This window comes from Sphaeramia orbicularis, chromosome 5 (genome assembly GCF_902148855.1).
Source record: "Sphaeramia orbicularis chromosome 5, fSphaOr1.1, whole genome shotgun sequence".
Classification (NCBI taxonomy): Eukaryota; Metazoa; Chordata; class Actinopteri; order Kurtiformes; family Apogonidae; genus Sphaeramia; species Sphaeramia orbicularis.
Window position 1 is genome coordinate 34,911,731 of NC_043961.1, and position 22,246 is coordinate 34,933,976.

Consider the following 22,246-nt stretch of genomic DNA (forward strand, 5'->3'; position numbering starts at 1 on the left):
ATTGTATGGTTGAACATCAGAAGTTTTTTGGTTCTCTCACTTCCCATTTTCTTTGCATCTCTTGGTTTAAATCAGGAAAGTAAGAGTTTAGATGGTGCAGAATATAGATTACTCAATGCACAGTTTGGGCCACTTCACTGCTTTAACAATGAATACACTTGAACCATTTCTATCTTTATCTGCCTTTTTGATTACCCCCCCCCCCCCCCAAAAAAAAAAAAAAAAATTAAAAAAAAAAAAGGGGGAAGCAAGGGGTATTGTTTTTGGTTCAGTTTGTTTCTGTCTTTGTTCACCCTCTAGCAGCAAAACTATTACTTGAATTCGTACCAAGTTGGGTTTCTGTTTTACCAGTGACCCAGAATAGATCTGATTTCATTTTGGGAACAGTAGGTCAAAGTTAAAATTTTTTTTGTGAATTTTTAAAATCCTTTTTTTCCCCATTTACTTACAATGGGCTAAATTTCAAATGTCTGTAGCAGCAAAACTATTGGTTGAATTCATACCAAATTTGGTTTATACATTACCAGCGACCTACAATAGATGTCATTACATTTTGGGAAAAATAGGTCAAAGTTTCAATGTGTTATGAATTTTTAAATTGTTTTTTCTTCTTCTATTTACGTATAATGGGCAAAATTTCATGTCTTTAAAAACATCAATTTTGTTTCAATTTACTGCAACCTTGGCACATATATAGAGGCAATTGATATGCTGACATGAGCACACGCTGGATCGATGCCAAAATAAGCTACAATACGTGCAAGGGGCGAGGTTTGTTGTGCCTGACACTACTCGTTTTAATTATAATTAGGTTATTTCCATATGCAACATTACATTCAGACTCAGTAATTATTTTGCAGGTGTGGAAGCAACTTTTTAACTTGTCGCACTGTTTTTATCAAAACAATTTTAATGTTTTAATGGACAGATCAAGAAGTTTGTGAGGCGTAAGCAAATCAGGTGTGTACTTTGCCCCTTCATGACCAGCAGATGGATAAAAATAAATATAAATCTATGTTCAGATTGCCTTGTGATGAACTGGCTACACATCCAGGGTGTATCCCACCTTTACCTGTTGGTTGCTGGAAATGATTCCAAAACTCCCGTAATGCTCCAGGGCATTAAACAGTTCAGAAAATAAATGAAAGAATGACTGTTCCTTGTCAGTTTGCTATTGATAACTTCATTCCTGCCATAAAATTGACAGTTACTATAACTAGTCCCTGTGTTAGTGTTTGGATCTGCAGCCAGAAACCAAAACCAGCATTCAGACACCACATCCTCATGGTTCTACTGGCTTTGCACAACCAACACAGCAGCTGACACAAATGCTCATTATTGGGTTTAGTTTTACACAACAAGCAGAGTGTAGCAACATTGCACTCTCTGTGTTTATGTATAGTTGAAGCTAATTCAAAATTTAGATTTTGTCCATTTCAGTGGAAAATTAGTACAAATAATACCAGTAACATTAGTAGCATATGATTCAGTGGGCAGGATCTAAGTGTGCTCATTGTCAATAAACAGAATACAGGTAGTAAACTGAATCCTGATATCAGATAGGGAGAGGGAAGGGTGTTACTGGAGATCATATTTTATATACTGTATCTGCTATCTGTACTACTCGAGTTGTTCACCTTGCATTTCCACCAGTTCACTTTAACAAAACAAGCTGCATTTTGATCCAACTGATACTAATAAAAGATTCTGTAGTTGACTGGCAATACTCAGGTGAATCAGTGTCAGTAGGCGGCCCATCAGTTAATCTCATCTTCAGGCAAGAAAATGGGAAGAGACTGCACTTGTTTTTCATTTTTTAAGCAATGGAGAACCCCAGGCTAACTCGATAACATTAACAGTTAAACCGCTTCTGTATTCTTTGAGGCCCCAGCTTCTATGTTGTGTGTCTTCTGAATGTGATATGTTTAATGTAGTTCAGCCTGATCTAAGCCTGACTTCCAAGGTAGAGACACACCGTCAAAACAGTCAAAGGTAATCATCAAAGGGGGAGTGAATTAGGATTATTTATAAGACAAAAAAGAAACATGAAACATAAGAAAGATCAAAATTAACAAAACAAGCACAAATTATGTATACATATATATACACTATTGCTCATTGAGTGGGAATAAAATATTTTTACCTCTTCTCATGAAATGATGGTGACTGATTTATTCTTGATAAAGTCAAAGGTGATTACTCATGCCTATAAATTGGAATGAAAATAATATGTCTGAAAACCAAAATAATTCCAATTTTATGGGCAACAGTGTAATACTGTGCATGCTATAAAATAAAATAAAATAAAATATATGCTCTAAGGCAGGGGTGTCAAACTCATTTTAGTTCAGGGGCCACATTCAGGTTAATTTGATCTGCAGTGGGTCGAACCAGTAAAATAATAACATAATAATATATAAATAATGTCAACTCCAAACTTTTCTCTATATTTTATAGTGAAAAAGTCAAATTAAACAATGAAAATGTTTACATCTACAAACTGTCCTTTCAAACAATGTGAATAACTGGAACAAACTGAAAGAAGATGTGTAATTTTAACAATATTGTGTCTCAGTTTATCATTTCCACGTGTTCATTATAACGTACAGATCACAGTGGATCTACAAATACACAAAACATTTAGTAACGGGCAGAATATTGTTAAAATCACACTTATTTTTCTTAAGACATTTCAGGTTCTTCACATTTGCTCAGATTATTCAAATTTTTTTGTTAAATTATACTTTGTTTTAGTGTAAATGCATGAAAATATTTAAATTTACAAAGAGAAAAATGTGGAGTTTGGAGTAATTTATAGATTATTATGATAGTATTTTACTGGTCTGAGTCACTGGAGATTGAATTGGTCTCAATGTGGAACCTGAACTTAAAGAATTGTTAATTTCTTATTATCTATTTTTGCATTTCACACATTCATCCAAAGGGCCGGACTGGACCCTCTGGTGGGCTGGATGTGGCCCCCGGGCCGCATGTTTGACACCTGTGTTCTAGGGCCTTAAATGACCCCTAGTTACAGATTCTCAGGGAGCTCCTGTGGTTCTCCTGGGGGATGTTTATACAGGGTGGGGAAGCAAAATTTACAGTGAACATTTAGTTGTTTTTTTCTCAGCAGGCACTTCGTCGGTTGTTTGGAAACCAAACATATATTGATGTCATAATCATACCTAACACTATTATCCATACCTTTTCAGAAACCTTTGCCCATATGAGTAATCAGGAAAGCAAACGTCAAAGAGTGTGTGATTTGCTGAATACATTCGTCACACCAAAGGAGATTTCAAAAATAGTTGGAGTGTCCATAAAGACTGTTTATAATGTAAAGAAGAGAATGACTATGAGCAAAACTATTACGAGCAAGTCTGGAAGATACTATTAAAGAAGAATGGGAGAAGTTGTCCCCCGAATATTTGAGGAACACTTGCGCAAGTTTCAGGAAGTGTGTGAAGGCAGTTATTGAGAAAGAAGGAGGACACATAGAATAAAAACATTTTCTATTATGTCAATTTTCTTGTGGCAAATAAATTCTCATGACTTTCAATAAACTAATTGGTCATACACTGTCTTTCAATCCCTGCCTCAAAATATTGTAAATTTTGCTTCCCCACCCTGTACCACATGGACTGAGGCCTTGCAGTGGTGGACCAGGTTCGGTTCTGACCCGAGGCCATGTGTTCCATGTCACTCTCATGCTCCCTTTTACCCACAGATCCATTGGGGCACAAATGTAAATGTCTACCAGAAACACCCAGGAAATCTGAACCTGATGTCCACTTCTGTCCAGTGCAGATTCAGTTTTGCTTGTGGTATGTGTTCCAAAATCTAAAAGCAAAGTTTCAAGCTTCCCAGACACTCTGCCATGAGGGAATCACATATTCAGCACCATATTTGGTTATAAGAGAATTGTTTACAAGTGCTACAGTCTAACTTGGCACAGATACTTTTTTCATTGTGACTCAGAAATTACTGTTCATTGTAAGGCCCCTAGAGGCACATTAGTGATTTCCATGTTTCAAAATAGCGGACTTGAACTTTCTTAACACAATATCCTCATCTGTTGGAACACCAGTAAGCAAAATGACACAAGTCGAGTCTCACACCTCCTGTAAACTGATGCTTTTATGGACAGCTCAAGGGTAACCCAACACCCGCCACACCTGTACAAAGTCTCTGAGTAGAAACTAGGACATGTACAGGGGCTGGACAAAATAATGGAAACATCTTCACCTCAAGATGATAATGCCCCAATCCATACAGCTAGAATTGTTAAAGAATGGCATGAGGAACATTCTAATGAAGTTGAGCATCTCGTATGGCCGGCACAGTCCCCAGACCTCAACATTATTGAGCATTTATGGTCAGTTTTAGAGATTCAAGTAAGACGTCGATTTCCACCGCCATCGTCTCTAAAAGAGTTGGAGGGTATTCTAACTGAAGAATGGCTTAAAATTCCTTTGGAAACAATTCACAAGTTGTATGAATCAATACCTCGGAGAATTGAGGCTGTAATTGCTGCAAAAGGCGGACCTACACCATATTAAATTATATTTTGTTGATTTTTTAAGGTGTTTCCATTATTTTGTCCAACCCCTGTATTTTCATCGGCAGACAAGCAGCTTCCTAAAAGAGCATTCTTTCTATCAACAATAGAGACAAAGGTTGGTCAGGAGTAATATCTGATTACAAAACAATGGAGAAACCTGTTTGTGCAATTATATAACTATTTATTATAAAATGGGTTGACAGTTATTATAATTTATTTACAGTATATATCATGTCATGGCATAAAAGGCAAAGGTAAAATAATAATAATAATAATAAAAAAAGTGGACCATAGAGTTGTAACAAGGTTAAGGCTTAAATGTATATAAAATGGAAAAGTACTGATTATTAATACGACAGTAAAATGAATATTCAAAGACAATGGATGCTGCATCTACACAATGAAAGTAGAAATTCCAAAAACATATCTCTGTTGATTTTCACATCTGCAGAATGTGTCAGCAGCAGAGTGGTGGTGTAACATTTCAGCCCAAATGTAACATTTATTGTTGTTGCACACTCAAATACAGAAATGGTCAAAAAGTACCGTAAGTGCAGCATTCAGTATGATATCAACTCAATAATCCTTGATATTGTGGAGAATTTGGAAAGATAAAGGCATACGAATGATGTTTTCAGAGCATTTTGACCAGCACAGTAAAAGATTAAAAATCACACATTATTAAATCCCTTTTAGCACTTAACTTGACAGTAGTTTGTTTACTGATTCTGCTTTTCATGTGTTTGTGGATTTGTCAGGGTTTTTTTTGTTAATACTAATATATACTTTCACAAAGGATTGCCTTGAGCATACTTTTAATATACAACAAAATAAGGGTAACAGGAAAAAAAAAAACAAAACAAAACACTCATAATTCCAATTCTGAGACAGTCACTCATCCTGGTTTGGAGCAACGGTAACAAAAGTGTAAATAAATGTCTATGTGTGCATTTTGCCATGTGATTGGTGAAACTTTGCAGACACTGACATAAAAAGTGGCACGATATACTTACTGCACATGAGTACACACAATATAAGCATTCACCTCTATGTTCACTTAGCCTTGACCTACTGTCGCTAACGGAAGACTATTTTTGATGCAAATATATCATCTTGCAAGACTTAAGTAAGGAACATAAAGGACTGTATAAAAAGGCAAAGAAATTTGTTAAAACACAAAAAAGTTAAAATTCCCATGTAGCTGCCTGGAGCGATGCCTTTTTTTTCTGTGTATTCACACTAAAAATATTTAAAGCCTGTCATTTCCAGGCCTGAAAGTGCTGAGAAATCATCTTTGGATGTCCCCGATAATACTATCTGGTCAGCAACAAAGGAAATGAAGATATACTTGTTAAAAGAGCACCTCTTCCCAAGAAACTAGTACAATCTGGCACAGTATTTGGAACCTATCTGTGGGTTCAACGTCCGTCAGAGGCCTGTTGATATCACAGGAGAGTCGTCTGATGGGGAGGCGGGGCTTCAACAGCACTGAGGAGCTCAGATGAGGGAGATCCGTATAGGGATGGCAGGGGACTCGGTCCTGTGCTGAGGGGAGTGATGGGACACCATGTGCTCCACCACTGTGTGCTTGGACATGTGCTTCATAAGGTATGTCTCCTGGAAGACAAGAATGTTTCAGTCATTCCAAAAATAACACAATCTGATATCAGGTGTAGCGGGTATTTGTCATCGAAATTAAATCAACTTAAAGGTGACTGAACTTAAGACTGTAACATAACTCAAATAACCACTAGATGCACCATGGGTTTGTGGTTTACGCAGTCAAAAACACAAAGTCCATATCATAGATGTAGTTCAAGTGTTTGTTTTTTTTTAAAGATTTCGCAGGCAAACAACAACTAAGGCCTTTTGTGCTCTCTCTCCTGCTCGTCCTGTCTGACTGTCAGATAGTCTGTGTGTCTGGTAAAAAACCATAGGCCCACCCAGGTGCATGCTGGTCTAATTTTGTGCTCCCTATTTATACCCAGGTGCCCACGGTCTAAACCAATAAGAAAACACAAAACAAAAAAGTGCTAAATACCAAAGAATGAAAACAATAACCATAAAAATCAAAAAATATATTCTAAATATTAAACAAACAAAAAATAAACAATTAGCAAAAAAAAAATACTAAGTTAGTAAACAAAAAAGGTAAATTAACTTTAAACAAAAAACTAAACTGACAAATAGGTCCTACATCAGGATTAGAACTGTTAGGCTGTTATCTCCACCAGTTAAGTTTTTATCATCAATCCAGTGTCCACAGTTTTGGACAAATCATCCTGATTTTCCTGATCACAGTGAGTTTTTTTTCTTTACATGTACACTATTCTGAATATTCTGAATTTGACAGGTCTTTAACAACATACCTCTTTCGAATATTTAGAAATAAGACATTTTTCCAGTTTTAGGGAGATTCTTTGAACATGATAACAAACTGTTACTGCTGAGAACTGCACTTCCTGGTAGAGGTGGGGTAGGACCTGGTCTCACCTATCAGGCCACATCCCCCCCTTTAAGAGGCCTGGATCAGACTCCGGTCCTGCCTTTTCCTTTGTCTGATGGAGCATGTGGCCTCTGTCAGACTGATTTTAGTCCACTGTCTGGATCAGTAGATGTATATTTGAGTAAGTTGCACTTAATGTGGTGATTATTTTGATTAAATTTCCTAACGAGTTGTTTATTTGAATTACATTAATTTCATTACTGTTTTTCCTTTGTTTAAGCTTTCATTATCAGTCATGAGTGGAAATCTGTAATTACTCTACCTGAGAATTGGAATGAAATCATCAAATGTAATCCCAGACCACTTCATAGTTGACCATGTGCAAACACAGAAGCTCTGAGTAGTAGTTGAAGAAAAAAAAAAAGCAAAACAAAACCAAATTATAATGACCTGTCTCCTTTTGACAATGATGGTTGTCCTGCACCTACACCCCTGTTGGGTCCTGCTCCCCCACTGGTATCACTGTCCCCTTACCTCATTTATGCTTCTTCTATCTGCACCCACTGACCCCCAAAAGAAAAATGAAAATGTCGGTCAACACTGGCATCCAAATTTGACACATCAACCCTGATTTAACATTGACAATGAAGGCCAAGGTCGACACCAAAACACCTCGTCTTAGAGCTTCCCAAGTTGCATTGATACTGATGGACAGACACACAAATGCACAATGTGACGCCACAGGGTACGACAATACCCACAGGGCAGTGGCGATTTCTCATAGACTGCAGGGGAAGCCCGGCTTCCCCTAAAATTACGAAAATTAAATGGTTAAATATGTACAGTTGTGTTGACATTTTATTGACTACAAATGTGTTAGAACACGTTCATCTCACAGATGAGTTCGTTCAGAATCAGCTTTATAACAAATCAACGGACGTGATGTTGTTCACTTCTCCTCCATTCCCGTGTCTCTGTTTTCTCATTCGATCTCTGCTCAGTGCATTTGCCCGTAGACGCCGGGCGTCTATGGGCTTCAATGGGACTGAGTGGAACAGTTTTTTTCATTGCCTCAAAACTGGACGGTAATTGGATAAATGCCACGATGTCGTCCCGCCCCCGGACGCCGGGCATCTCTGGGGGTGAATGGAGCTGTGGGCGGAGGTCGGCCGGGCTGGACGCCAGAATCCCACGTGGTGATTGGAAGATCAGTCGAAAGACTGAAACCCGTTTGACTGACAGCTGTTTTCAGATCTACTCCTTCACTGACACAGTTTAGTTTAATACCGTTGCGCATTCTGCTGTGAAATCAAGAGAGAAACCACTACGAAATTACTCGTTCATTTCTCGCGCTGTAAATAAAACACACTCATTGTACTTCCTTGTTTCAATTTAACATAATTTCAGTGTTTTCTTGTTTCAGTTCCATAATTTAATCATTTCTTGTTTGAGTTTAATATTGTTTTGTAGATAGTTAAATCAATCATACTGTCGGCTAGGTCGGAGTGAAAGGAGCATCTCTTGTTTAACTCTTTCAGTGCCATGGGCCGATTAAATCGGCTTTACGAATACAACCTTTAAAGTGCCACGGGCCGATCAGATCGGCTTTGGAGAACACGCCATATTTGTGTACAAACAAACCATCTACCCCCATTTCTTTCTCACACTTCGATGACGTTCTTTCAAATCTTCTTGCAAATTACGATCAATAATGAATCGGCTGCGTCCGGTGCGTTTTGAATCTAAGTAGCAATCGGTCGGATGTTACCGAGCGGTTTTTGACCAAGGAAGAGCTCGCATTTCGTTTTCTGCTTGGGAAATTTTATGAATGAATTTATGAATGAAATCATATGCAAATTAGATGGCCATTTTGTAGTAATATCGTAAACACAGCGATCTGTCAAAACAGTCCCATCTGCTAGAAAATGAGTTCTGATGACGATTCAGACTTCGATTATAAAAACGACGCGAAATACTGAAAAACGGCCAAATTCTGTGGCACTTTTAAGGCTTATTAGCCCCTTAACTGTCTGGCACCGAAAGAGTTAAAAAGGCTGAAGTCTTAAACCCACAACACAATGGGCCAAGGCCATCTAAGCAGCCTAGCTCTGCTGGACATTCAGAGGACACTGGTCCAGTCCCTGGAAAAGACGCCTACTTGGTTCGATAAGGTCACTGAGCATTTTCTTAAAAAGGAACGGAAGGCCGAATGTATGCTTAAATAACTTGGCAGTTGTTTTTAATGTAAGCCGACAATGAGCTTCCCCTGTCTGAAAGACAAGCAGCGGCCACTGCCACAGGGGCAGATGGGGTAAAAACAGTCCAATTCTGGGACTCAACCTGTTTGAAGCAATAGTAATGAAAGCATAAAAATGACATGTCTGTGTGCACTTTGGTCATGTGATTAGTGAAACTTTGCAGACACCGACATAAAAAGCAGCTTAATATGCTTACTGTACATGGATAGTATGCAACACATTTGGAAAATGAATCTAATGTGCATGATTTAGTGCAGGTTGAGACACACAGTTTAGACAAAGATACTTTCTCTGATAAAATGAGGAACGTATATGATTACATAATTCCAGGCTGTTCTCTATTCATTTTCATTAGTCATGTAAACAGCTTTTTAGGAACTTTGCCTTTAAGGTGGAAAAAAAAAAAACTAGAGTATTGTGTGTATGTACGCAAAGATGGGTCAATACATACATCCCCAATGATGTAAACCAGTTCACTTCCTGTCTCCTAAGTGGGTGCAGTCAGAAGAACTGAGAGCACATTTCTTACATTATCATAATTATCATTCACTTTATGCTCCCTCTTTATTTTACCCCCTTTAGATGAGATTTATGGAGATTTATGTTGCTAGACTTAAATCTTAGAGGAGTTTGTCTGCACATTCAATTTCCTCTTGATCTGTGCATCATTTTTACATCAGATTGTTCAATCCAAATCACTTTTATTTGCATAGTACATTTTACCAACACAAAGTCTCCAAAGTGCTGCACACTGTACAAATTAGCCCTAATTGCAATGAATAAATAAATAAATAAACATCTTCATGAGCATAAAATCAACTATATATATATATAATAAAAGACAGTCAGAGAACCGGTTGCCCTGACTTTTAAGCCTCGTCTTTGGGACAAAGAGCTGGAGCTAAAACGAACAGGGAATCAGTGCAATGAGGATAAAATTGGCATGATGTGCTCTCTATGTCATGTGCTGGTTTAAACACATGCAGCAGAATTTTGGACTAACTGTAAATGAACAAGGTTTGCTTGGCTATTACCAGTGTACAGTGCATTGCAATAGTCAAGACATGCAGAGATAAAAGTTTGAATTTTACGCGTTACAGATCACTGAAAAATAAAACTGGTTTAAGATGAGATAAAAGCCAAATATGATAAAAACTGGATTTAACCATGATATTTATCTGCTTGTCAAGCTTAAAATCACCATCAACTATGACGCCAAGGGTGGTGGCAGTAGGTTTGATGAACTGCTAAAGATAACCCAAATCTGAATTAAAAACAAAAGAGGAGTTGGGTTTAAAAACAACAATTTCTGTCTTAGACTCATTAAGGTTTAAAAATTCATTGCCAACCAAACCTTGACATCATGCAAGCAGTTTCGAATGGGTACCAGGGAGTTTTTTTTCTTTAGAGGGATGTAACTTTGTGAGTCGCCCACATAAAAATGGTACAACACACCATGATTGCTAAAATTCTGTCCTAATGGTAGGAGATACAAAGAAAAAAGAATAGGCCCAAGAATAGACCCTTGAGGTACTCCACAGCATTGTTGGGCCTGTGAGGAAAAGGATTCCCCAACCTTTACTGTATATGACCTCTCAGACAGGTAGGACCTAAACCAGGCCAATGTCATCCCTCTGACACCCACACAATGCTCTAAGCAAGATAAAAGAATTGTGCGGCCCACTGAGTCAAATGCAGCTGTTAAATCGAAAAGCAGAAGAACAGCTGCACTTCCAGGATTGGTAATAAAAACCAAATCATTAAAAACCTTTGAAAGTGCTGTCTCTGTGCTGTGAAAAGATTTATAGTCAGACAGAAAAATGTCCATGACATTGTGCTGTTGCAAAAAAGACTGCAATTGTAAAAACACAGTTTTTTTTCCCAAAATCTTAGACAAAAAAGGAAGCTTTGATATGGGTCTATAATTTGCCAGATTTTGTACATCCAAGGTGGGCTTTTTTAAAAGGGGTTCTACCACAGCTCCTTTCCAAAAGGCAGGCACTAAACCAGAAACAAGACTGCTGTTGACAATATCTAAAACATTATGCCAGTGGTTTCCCAGACCTCTATCAGAAGATCCTTAGTGGTGAAAAAACTGGTCAAAATCTGTAAATCACATTCACTTCCCCTTTTGGAGTAAATGGGGCGGAATATGCATGTAGTTTCGTCAACCATCAGGGCAGTGGCGAAACCAAAGAGGCACTGAAATAAGAAGTTACTCTCCAGGGAACTGTTTTGTTCTCAGCTATTTTTTGCAACAAATAATCCTTTCTGGCCATTCTAGGACAAAAGTCAATATCAGGGAAAGTTTCCCAAATTCTAAAAGTTCCTTTATATTGACCTCAAGGAAAAAAAAACCTGTCAGATTTGATTCTAATGAATCACATATGTTCTCCTGAAGTTGTGATTGTTGGAGGATGGTATGTTGTTTTTTTCTGGTAAATTTAACTGCTCTGGTGGAGATCTGTGAATAGTGAGTACTATTATTTTAAAGTATTTTAACACTACAAGCACCAATGGATATAAAATGTACTGACTTAGTAATATGGCCAATTATTATCTATATGGGGCATTTAAGGTACTTTGGTCATGTACATGAAACCGATCTCATTATGTGATGGCTGTTTCTTAATAATGTCACAGCACCCAAATCTAAAATATTTTCCTCCAGTGCTCATGTATGTGTATATATGTATATGTTTAATATGAATACATTCACTGTGTACTGGAAATGCAATTGCAAGTGTAAGATAAATTGTACCCATAGGCAGTTTTAATGTACCCTGATAGTTCTGGTGTTAATTTCTTAAATGCCAAGAAGAACACGTAATACCCAATTACCAAGACTTGTAATTGCTAAACTCCTCATAAAAAGAGTGGAGATGTTATTTCAGTCAGTTATTGGATGAAATATCATTAGAAAGCTCTTACAATGAAGTACATCTTATGAGGATCTTACATTTGTGGGATGAGCAACACAGCTAAAAGGATGAGCCTTACTCAGGAGGGGGTAATCAAGCTGTTTTGGATCTTCAGCTTGCTAATAAAGTCCCCAATCCAGTAAAATAAACAGTGTAGAAATGTTTGAAATGTGTTGTTTTTACCTTATTACTGAGGGGGATTGCAATCATCCAATCCACCAAGCAATTCGAACAGGAGTGAATACCAACAGGAGATTTTTTTTGGAGAGGCCACCCACATGTTTCACTGTGTTGTTCATTCCACAAAGATCCCAACAAGTCGTACCTTGTTGTAAAGATGACTCGCCAAGCTTTTCCATGACATACATTCCAATAATCCAACACTGATTGGTATTATTAAAGGGGAGATGTAATCGACAAAACTGACATTTCCAAACTCTTTTTGAGGAGTTTATTTTTGACCAATGGAGCAACAAATGATATCTAATTCACATTTGACATGAAACCCAAACAGGAGCAAATCCTCACATTTAACATATTTTTACTTATCATTGAAGCAATTGTTGTTTCTTCAACTGTATAAGATGAACATTTCAGACTTACTGAGGTGTATGCTCTACCGCACATACTGCAGCAGTAGGCCTTGGCGTTTTTGATGGCATGCGCAGAGAGGTGGATCTGCAGGGAGGCGGAGTCTGAATAGGCACGGTAACAATTTGAACACTTGAAGGGCTTGTCTTTGTTGTGTTGCCTCTGGTGAGACTGAGGAAATGGGAAACGACACACACTGAGTTAATGCTTCACCGTCTGGTATTAATGCAGTACCTGTGTTCAAGGGGGAGCGCTGTGAATGTTTACCTGTAGATTAGACAGCTGGGTAAAAGATTTTTCACAACCTGGATGAGCACATTTATATGGCCGATCACCTGTGTGGATTCTGAAACAGAAAACAGGACGTTAACTTTACCAAACTGAAGCTTGAACAGTAAAATAATTAGTTAGAGGTTGATCCAGAGTCGCATGAGACAAATCATTTTTTGACACAATTTTGTCTTGCACTTTCAACTACACACACACACACACACACACACACATATATATATGTATATGTATATGTGTGTGTGTGTGTGTGTGTGTGTGTGTATGTATATATATATATATATATATATATATATATATATATTTTTTTTTTTTTTTTTTTTTTCTCTTTTCTTACACGATGACACATTTTCCTCAAGTACAAGGTGAAAAAGTATTAAAGGTGAAAAGCACGAGTCTGGTCATGTTGAAGGTGCAGAGACACCGACAGAAACAGCTGAGACAAAGTTACAGTGATGTCACTGCTGTGGTTTGGGGTGTGTAGTCTTTACGTGTTTTCACAGTCTGATACTTAAACAGTCTTACAATTAATTGCAACTTTCTTGACTTGTAAAATTACCCCTCAAATTGAAAAACTTGTGTAAATGGTATTGCACTTCAAACAGGACCCAAAACCTATATCTCTTGCCACTGACTGTGATATATTTTTTCCTGAAATAAGGTCTCACTGCAAATATAACTCAAAATTCTTAGAGCTATTATTTTCCCTCAAAGTCAGCACTTCCACTTGAGAGGCTTGATATCATCCCTCGTCTACTGTCTGAGCCAAATTCTGTCAGTAACAATGGTTAATAAAACATCTAACATCATTAATGACTATAATAACACTTAACTGGAATACCAGCCTCTAACACATATTCACATCACAGTGTAAAAGTTTTTGAGTAAAATCCCTAACATTTCCAGTAAGACATAAAATATTAGTGTTTGTGGATTCAAACCAGCGTGCTGTGGCAGTTTGTTCCTACCTCTATGTCTTTCTATACAAAGCTGCACATGTTCCTAGCAAACAACAGATGGTCAACAAAGAGAAAAGGGAGCATTCTACCAGAAAAGGGAGTCACCATTGACAGGGTATAGCCACACCAACCCACAGACATTCAATCTGCTTTGTTCTTTCATAACTGCCAAGACATAACAGCGAAACAAAGGTATCAGTTCCAACTATTGTTAGTGCTACACAGGGATTCTTTCACCTGAAGTGAAAAAAAAAGTAGTTCCTCTCTTACGAAAAAAAAAGTAGTTTCTCTCTTATGGCTAGTGGGGTGCTTCTATGAAGCTGGTCCCTAAAAGCAGGACAGAGGGGCTAAAAATTCAAACCAGATGTAGACCAATGTTATGAAGCAAGTTTGGAAACACTTTGGGTCTATTTTAAAAATACAAAAATTTCTGAGATAAAAGAGAAACTAATTTTTAGATATAACACATTTTTATTTGGTGCGCACATACAAAAATCCCCATATAACGCGATAAAAAGGACACGAAAATTATGCACAACTATTTTTTTGAATACGTTTTTATTCTCTCACAGGTACATTTTGGGAGTCTAAGTAAATATGCTAAATAGAGTGTTTCACAAAAATGACCGCTGTTGCAAAATCACTTGTGATCTATTTGTGTTTAAATGGGCAGGTTCTGCATGTAACACAAGTGGACACGATGGGTTACACGTGAAACCTTGAAAGAGACTGCCGATTCATGAAAAACCTGCATGTCTGGATTAAAAAAACCATTAGGAACGTCACATTTAACACAGCGTCTTTATTTACAGCAAAATATGAGACCATTTTGAGCAATGTGTTCCAGGTCAAATGGCACCTTGATTTAAGGAAAAAAATCTTGAATTACGCACAAAAAAATTGCCAATGGAACAAGTGAAAATTATCTTGGTAAGATTTTTTGAAATAAGATTTTCAAGATCTATTGTCTAAAAATAAGTTCTTATATCTCACTGAAAAGTTACTCTTTAGGTGATTATGTCTTATTTTAAGTGTGATGAGATATTTTGACTAGAAATGAGAAAAATACACTTGGTAAGATTTAGATTTTTGCAGTGCACTGGTGTAACTGGATTCAATCAGAGTGTAAGGGTCAAACCTGGTGTGCTGCTGCAGGTGAGACAGCTGCCGGAAACATTTCTCACAGTAGGAACAGCGGTAGGGTTTGACGCCCAGGTGTATGCGGAGGTGCTGGGCCAAGTACGAGGCATTTGCAAAGGACTTGGTGCAGTGAGGACACTTGTGAGCCTTTGCCTCAGTGTGTGTTTTGGAGTGAATCTGCATGTCTGACTTGGAGAAGAAGGTCAGTGGGCAAACTTTACATCTGTGAACAAAACCACAGTGACACAGAGAGATGGTGAATGGCCTCACTAGTTAATAACAGCCGACCAAAACACTAACCACGATGACTGGTCTGTGACCCACATTATCAGTCTGATCCCTGAGAGAGACCACAATGGGATGGTCACATTGGATTTACGGTGGTGAGGTTTCAGAACCACTCCCTCCACATGTTCATTTTCAGAATTTCAGTTTCAAAAATCATAGACAAAACAGTATATTTTAATTTCTAATGATGAAATTAACATTAGCTCTCACTGTGTACCATTTTACAACAACACTATCTGTCAGTAGAGGGGAGGTAATGTAAAAGTACTGCACATTTAGTCAAGAATAACACTGAAGTACTTTATCCCAGGTATTAGATGTTTCTTTGAAGTGTAATAATCCCAGTATTGAGTACATGTTATTTTTTTTCTGTTCCACAGCAATCATACAGTAGTGGAAAAAACGTTTTCGGACACCCTTAAAATGTTACAGAATCTCAGATATTATCATGAAAAACCTTTTTTTGTCCTTTAATAGGTGTGCCTGCATTAGGCAGACACAAACAAACACTTTTTTTTGTTTATTATTAACAAGAATAAATTAAATTCTTGACAGTTTCAACATGTCATGCCCTGGATAGGTTTCAGTATCTGCTGAAACAGTTTTGACCTTGATGGAACAGAGCACGTGCAGAAGGGAGCATGTTTGACTACGTGACTACATGAAACAATACTTGGCAGAATTCAGTGACTCAAAAGTGATTGTTAATGCAATATATCACACATGCATGGAATGTCCAAAAACTTTTTCCACCACTGTACGTAAAACATGTTAATACTGTGCACAGAGTACTTTGATTTGTTATGAAGTACTCTTACAGTGTTTTCTTATTCTATTTTCAGTGAATACAAACAGTTCTGGCACTATTATGATTTACAGGTGATGTGTTTTTCCCATGAATTATTTCCTAAGCAAAGAGTTAAACATGAGCAGGATTTAAAATTAACTGAAAACATGTGTCGACATGAATCAAAGTCACAGATTGCCTTTGTCAACAGCAGGAAACATGAGTCAAATACGAGTCCACTTTTAGTCACCTGTAGGTTTTCCCTTCTTTGGCAGTGATGGTGACACAGGATTGGTCATTGCCTGAGGCGAGGATGGGGTAGGGCACCACTAAGAGAGAGGAGCCGTTCTCCGCTTTGATCTTTTTACGGCCTCGATCCACCTTTGGAGGAGGGCCGAGGAGTCCCACCAGACCCCCGTTGTTTTTCATAGGCTCCATCCCATGGCTGCAGGCTAATCCTGAGATGAGGTGAGGAGTGGGGGCTCCACCCAGCCGACTGTGGCTGCTCGAGGTGGGAGTGGTCGGGGTAATGATCTCTGAGGTGTTGAGGTTACCTGTTCTAGAAGCCAAAGCCACACCTGTGAAGTGCAGGAACAAGAAAAAAACATAAGATAACAGCAAGAGGGGCCTTTATAAATGTGTGAATACATGTGAATACACGTGTGAATTCAAGCATTCTGTAAGTACTTCTGCTCACAATTAAAAGATGTTTTCCTTTTTTTTTCTCTGTAGTTTTAAAATGTTGGCTGTGCAACAAACATCTGAGTTGTACTGAGATCTAGAAGAAAGCTACAACAAGTGCATAAAGCAGGGGTGTCAAACTCATTTTGGTTCAGGGGCCACATTCAACTAAATTTGATCTGAAGGGGGGCCGGACCAGTAAAATGTATATATTATTATGTTATTATATGTCAACTCCAAACTTTTCTCTATGTTTTAGAGTGAAAAAAGTAGATTTACATTATGAAAAGGTTCACATCGACAAACTATCCTCTCAAAAGACGTGAATTACATGAACAAACTGAAAAAATAAGTGTAATTTTAACAATATTATGCCTCAGTTTATCATTTCCACATGTACATTATAACTTACAGATCACAGTGGATCTACAAATACACAAAACATTTAATATCAGGCAGAATCTTGTTAAAATTGTACTTCTCTTAAGACATTTCAGGTTCATATTTTTTCAGGTTATTCACATTTTTTGTGAAATTAATCTTTGTTTTAGTGTAAATACATGAAAATATTTACCTTTACAAAGAGAAAAATTTGGAGTTGTCATTATTTCTATGTTATTACGATAGTATTTTCTGGTCCTGCCTGCTTGAGATTGAATTAGTCTGAATGTGGAACCTGAAATAAAAGGATTGTTAATATCTTAGTGTAATTTTTGCATTTCACAAATTCATCCCAAGGGCCGGAAAGGACCCTTTGGCGGGCCGGATTTGGCCCCCAGGCCGCATGTTTGACACCTGTGGCATAAAGAGTTGTAAAAAATCAAAATGGCAACAGCACAACATGTAATTATAGTGTTATAATGATTATTTGCACTAAAAAAAGCATAGAACTACAAGCACAATCATTTCACATGTCAGGAGAATATGTGTCTTAAAAAAAAGGTTGTAGCAAAACAGAGCTAACCCCGTGGGCCCCGTTCTACCCGTAGGAATACAATGGATGCAGCAGGTAAACACCAATAATTAGGAGGCGAATTGTAACTTGACTCCCTTTTGAAGCAGTGTTTGCAAAAAGACTCACATGCTGTTCTTTATTCTATATTCTATTTACTAGTGACAGCAATGAATCAATGTTATTTTTCTGTCCCAATGATGCGTGAAGGCCAAACACTTTTGATGCATGCATGACAGCAATCTTTGTTTCATTGTCTCCACAGAAACAGGAAGTCACATTGAGCACTCCATGTGCAAACTGTGGTTACCTGACACATGGTTAGTTCGAGAGGGGTGGTCGATGAGTTGACGCAAGTGCCAATCTTCCCATAATCCTCTGGCTTTTATAGCTGCCTTATCATCAAGGTTTAAGTTTACGTCCCCCAGAATACGACCTGGTGAGAAAATTAGTATTTAATTACAATCCATTTCAACATTCCATTCATCTTTTTTTTTTTTAACAAAACTCAAATATTTGCAGTTATTTGGAAAAATGAAATAAATGTGTTTTTTCTCCTATTTTTTCTGTCTTTTGTCTTATTTAAATCCACATAGATTAAAGATTAAATATATAAGTACTGTGCAAAAGTTGAAGACCACTTTTAACAATGATGTTTTTACAAAGTTGAAATGAGTATGATCTATTTCTCAGTCTCTTTATTAAGAGAGGACAAAATATGCAGAAATATTTTACAGTAATAAAAAAAAAAAAAATGAACAAATGGCTTTAACAGGGAATAGTCTGTATGTAGTGTGACCTAGAATGTTCCCATAACAAAAACCAAAAAATGAGAAACATTTAACATGTGTTGAATTAAATTTGATAATCTCATATCAGAATCAGAATCAGAATCACCGTTATTCGCCAGGTATCTTAAAAAAAAATACAAGGAATTTTACTCTGCTTTTTTAAACTATACTCTCTCTGTACAACATAATAAATAAGCACTAAAAAAACACAACTAAAACACCGTATAAATAAGTTTAAAAAAAACAAACTTATGTACAAAAAAGTGTATAAACATTCATATCATCTGAACAGAAGAGTTAAAGACGTTTAATGGTCTAATCATCTCTGAAATTCTTGTTGTTAATGCTAATCTCAGATTTCCTGCGTCTATTGTTGTATCTTGTTACAGAGACAGAGAATGCTTAATAAATCATTATAATCTCATAAACAGCAGACTTTTGCACACAGTACTGTGGATTCTGTCAGTGTTTTCCGGGCTCTACATGCTCCATCTGGACACATGCTTTGGACATTTCTCTTTCCTGGACTTTAGTCTATGTTGGAGAGGTTTAGTCATCAGCACCAGGGCAGGAGAAAGGTCAAGGCTGGGTCAACTCATTTGTCAACTTTTGTCCTCTAGCAGACGCCGGATAAAACAAAATCTTGCTCATAACTTGGCAATGCAGACTATGTTCCTCAGAAGGTATGTTTGGCCTCCTGTGACCCCACCTCTGTTACTGGTGTGTTTAATAGAGCACAACTAGAACAATAGGATCCTGTAATCAAAATGATCATGTCCTCACTACTCATGCTTGTTATATTTAAGCTTCAAGAGGCAATATTTTTTGTTGTCTGACAGGAAACCAGGAAACCACATCTCCATTTGGTTTAGAAAACTGTTGTCCGTCAAGTGAAAATTTGGCAAGAAATAGAAGCAACATGACAGATATGCATGATCATTTAGCTTGACTTTTCTACAGTGGTATGAAAAGGTCAGATTGTTTTATAAAATCAGAAAGAGAGCAGTAGGAGGCAAGGTTATTATCGTTAACGAAAACTAACAAAATGACGAAAACTAGAATTGTAAAAACATTTTCGTTAACTGAAATAAAGAACAACTATAATTAAAAGAAAAAAATGATAAATAACTGAAACTGTATTGTGAGTTTACAAAACTAACTAAAACGTATAAAAATTATGGATAAAATTCCCTTCGTTTTCGTCTTTGTCAATGTCGGATTGTTATAAAATCATTTTATTTCCCTCAAGCAGTTTTAGCTGCTGGCACCATATGATATTTAACGGTCCGTCACTTCTCGTCACTTGTCATTTAGAGTCATCTTCTGGTCCCCACTCTACCTGGAAACATGGAGACTAAAGTTGGGAGAAAGCAGCAGAGTCCTGTCTGGGATGTATTTGAATTCAACGGTGAAGAAGATGAAAGATGTAAAGAAACTAAAACTAAACTAAAACTAAGCATTTAGAAAACAACGAAAACTAATAAAAACTAGCAAACCTGCTCAAAAAACTAATAAAATTAACTGAATTAGAGAAAAAAAAAAGTCAAAACTAAATAAAACTAAACTACAATGAAAAAGTAGGAGGAGAGTGTGTCTTTTTGGTTCTGCGGTTTGTTTTTCTTTTACAATTTTTTTCCTAATTCTGCCTCTTGGAACTTGAACTGGACGATATACATATATTCAGAACTAGATTCATCACTCTCACAATCTATGTTCTTCAAGTCCATAAATACAGTATGTCATGCTTTGTTTTTCTTACTTTTTTAATTGGTTTTAAAATGTAAGACTTTTCACACATGCTTACATTAAAAATATGGGTAAAATAAATACCTCCTATGTCTTTTTAAAAGTAATTTTCCTTGACACTGGTGGAAAACATCATGATGTCAAGGAAAAATGTGAAGAATTCTTAGAAAATAACAACCACAGTTTTAAGAAAATCTGAGTGCACTTACACTGATGTTAAGTGGGTCAGCTGCAGTGAGACTACAATGTTCCGAATATGCAAATAAATGCAAAAATACATTTTAGATACTTCGAGATACTTTGCCTTCACCCTTTTGTTGATAGGAATCCCAGTTAGCATGACTGTATGGAAATAAGATGAGTAAGACTAGCATAAAGTGTTGGGTCTATCAAATGTTCTTCTAAATAAGTTGGAAATAAACACCATTTGGTTCAATTTATAATAACGTTTTAACCCTTCCCTTTCTTACATGTGTCACTGATCCCTTAAAGCTGATGTTACACTGCACTTTAAGTAGTGCTGACGTTCTAAGAGCCAGAGTTCTACTACTGTTGGATGTTCAAAACACAGAAGGGTCCAATCAAGTGGTAACACGTGGACACATTTCGTGTTCAACAGTCTCTGTCATGTAAACAGAGTAACTTATTTGCATGTATTTTACATATTTAAATAGGTATTTATAAGCACTTCAACATTATGTGTAATAAAATTTGGGGAGATAAAATTTTTAGGTGAAAAAATTCAGATTACTGCTCGGTAACACATGGATTTGAAACGGACATCAATTTTTTAAGCTTTACACAAACATTCAAAACCTGCAGTTCTTGACAGAAATTAATATCAAGTAGGACAAAACCTTTTACATATTATGTTCAACTGTGCTGAAAATAAGATTTGGAGTAAAATATTGAAAAGTCTCTGTTTTATTGACATGAGAATGTGGCAACATGTGGACAGGTTGCCATAGTAACACGTGGACAACTTTTTACCACTGTATGCATCACCCAAAGTGTATCATAAGATCATTACTTTCTGAAAGTTTCACTCAAATATCTGAATTATAAGGAACTTGAAAACTAAAAATTGGTATTTTTGTGGTAACATGTGGACAGGGCCTTTTAAGCAACTCACAAATGTACAAACTCATAAATATCGATAACATTCACAAAATAATTAAATTCTTATACGTGAAACTTAACAATCATCTTTAATCAACAGATTGAATACATTTTCAGTTTTTTATATATAATTTTTTGCGTTGAATTCCAGCAATGGCTATGGTGTAAAAAGTACAATTGATAAAATCTGTTGTAACTTTTTTCTACCAGTGGTATTTTTAAAAGGATAACAGTTCCATAAAATAGAGATCTTTTATTAAAAATGAGCCCACTTGATAAATGATGTGTACAAATTCACTTTTTCCTGTTGATGTTCACTTTCACTTGATCGGACCCAGAAGCGTATTAGCCAGTTAAGTGCATCCTTTGGCTCATGTTAATTAGTTATCAGTTGGTCTGATATTACACTGCAGTGAATTATGGGATGGAACTGGATCCTTTACTTTCATGCAGGATGGTCCAGTGCATTCTCTGCTAAAGGACATACAAAAGGAGACACTGCAGCTCCTTTTCTTAGGATTTAGAGAGTTTGAGTGGCTATGGGTAAATCCACCTCAAACCACCAGATTTCAGAAAATGTGACATCGTACTGATGAAGATCTGGAGTTGGTCTGAGTGCCTTCAATGGCACCTCACTGCTCCTCATGTGCTCATTGCTAATGCTAATGCTAGACACTGTATGTGTATTAGTCTGAGTTTCCCCTACAGGGACTATAAA

At 36.9% G+C, this 22,246-nt stretch overlaps 1 protein-coding gene across 4 annotated transcripts in view; it reads right to left on the reverse strand.

The window, feature by feature from the left end:
• Positions 1–4,575: 4,575 nt before the first annotated feature.
• The window catches only part of znf362a (zinc finger protein 362a), a 32,178-nt gene continuing 14,507 nt past the window's right edge, over positions 4,576–22,246 (reverse strand). For 3 of the 4 annotated variants that reach the window (XM_030134116.1, XM_030134113.1, XM_030134115.1), the window contains exons 4-9: positions 18,183–18,308; positions 16,490–16,817; positions 15,163–15,387; positions 13,045–13,123; positions 12,790–12,948; positions 4,577–6,178 (exon numbers count right to left, since the gene is read on the reverse strand). In XM_030134116.1, the coding sequence (XP_029989976.1) occupies positions 6,059–6,178; positions 12,790–12,948; positions 13,045–13,123; positions 15,163–15,387; positions 16,490–16,817; positions 18,183–18,308 (1,037 nt within the window). In that variant the 3' untranslated portion in view covers positions 4,577–6,058. Of the gene's footprint in view, positions 6,179–12,789; positions 12,949–13,044; positions 13,124–15,162; positions 15,388–16,489; positions 16,818–18,182; positions 18,309–22,246 lie in introns of all 4 variants that reach the window. The other variant, XM_030134114.1, reaches the window with a different exon arrangement.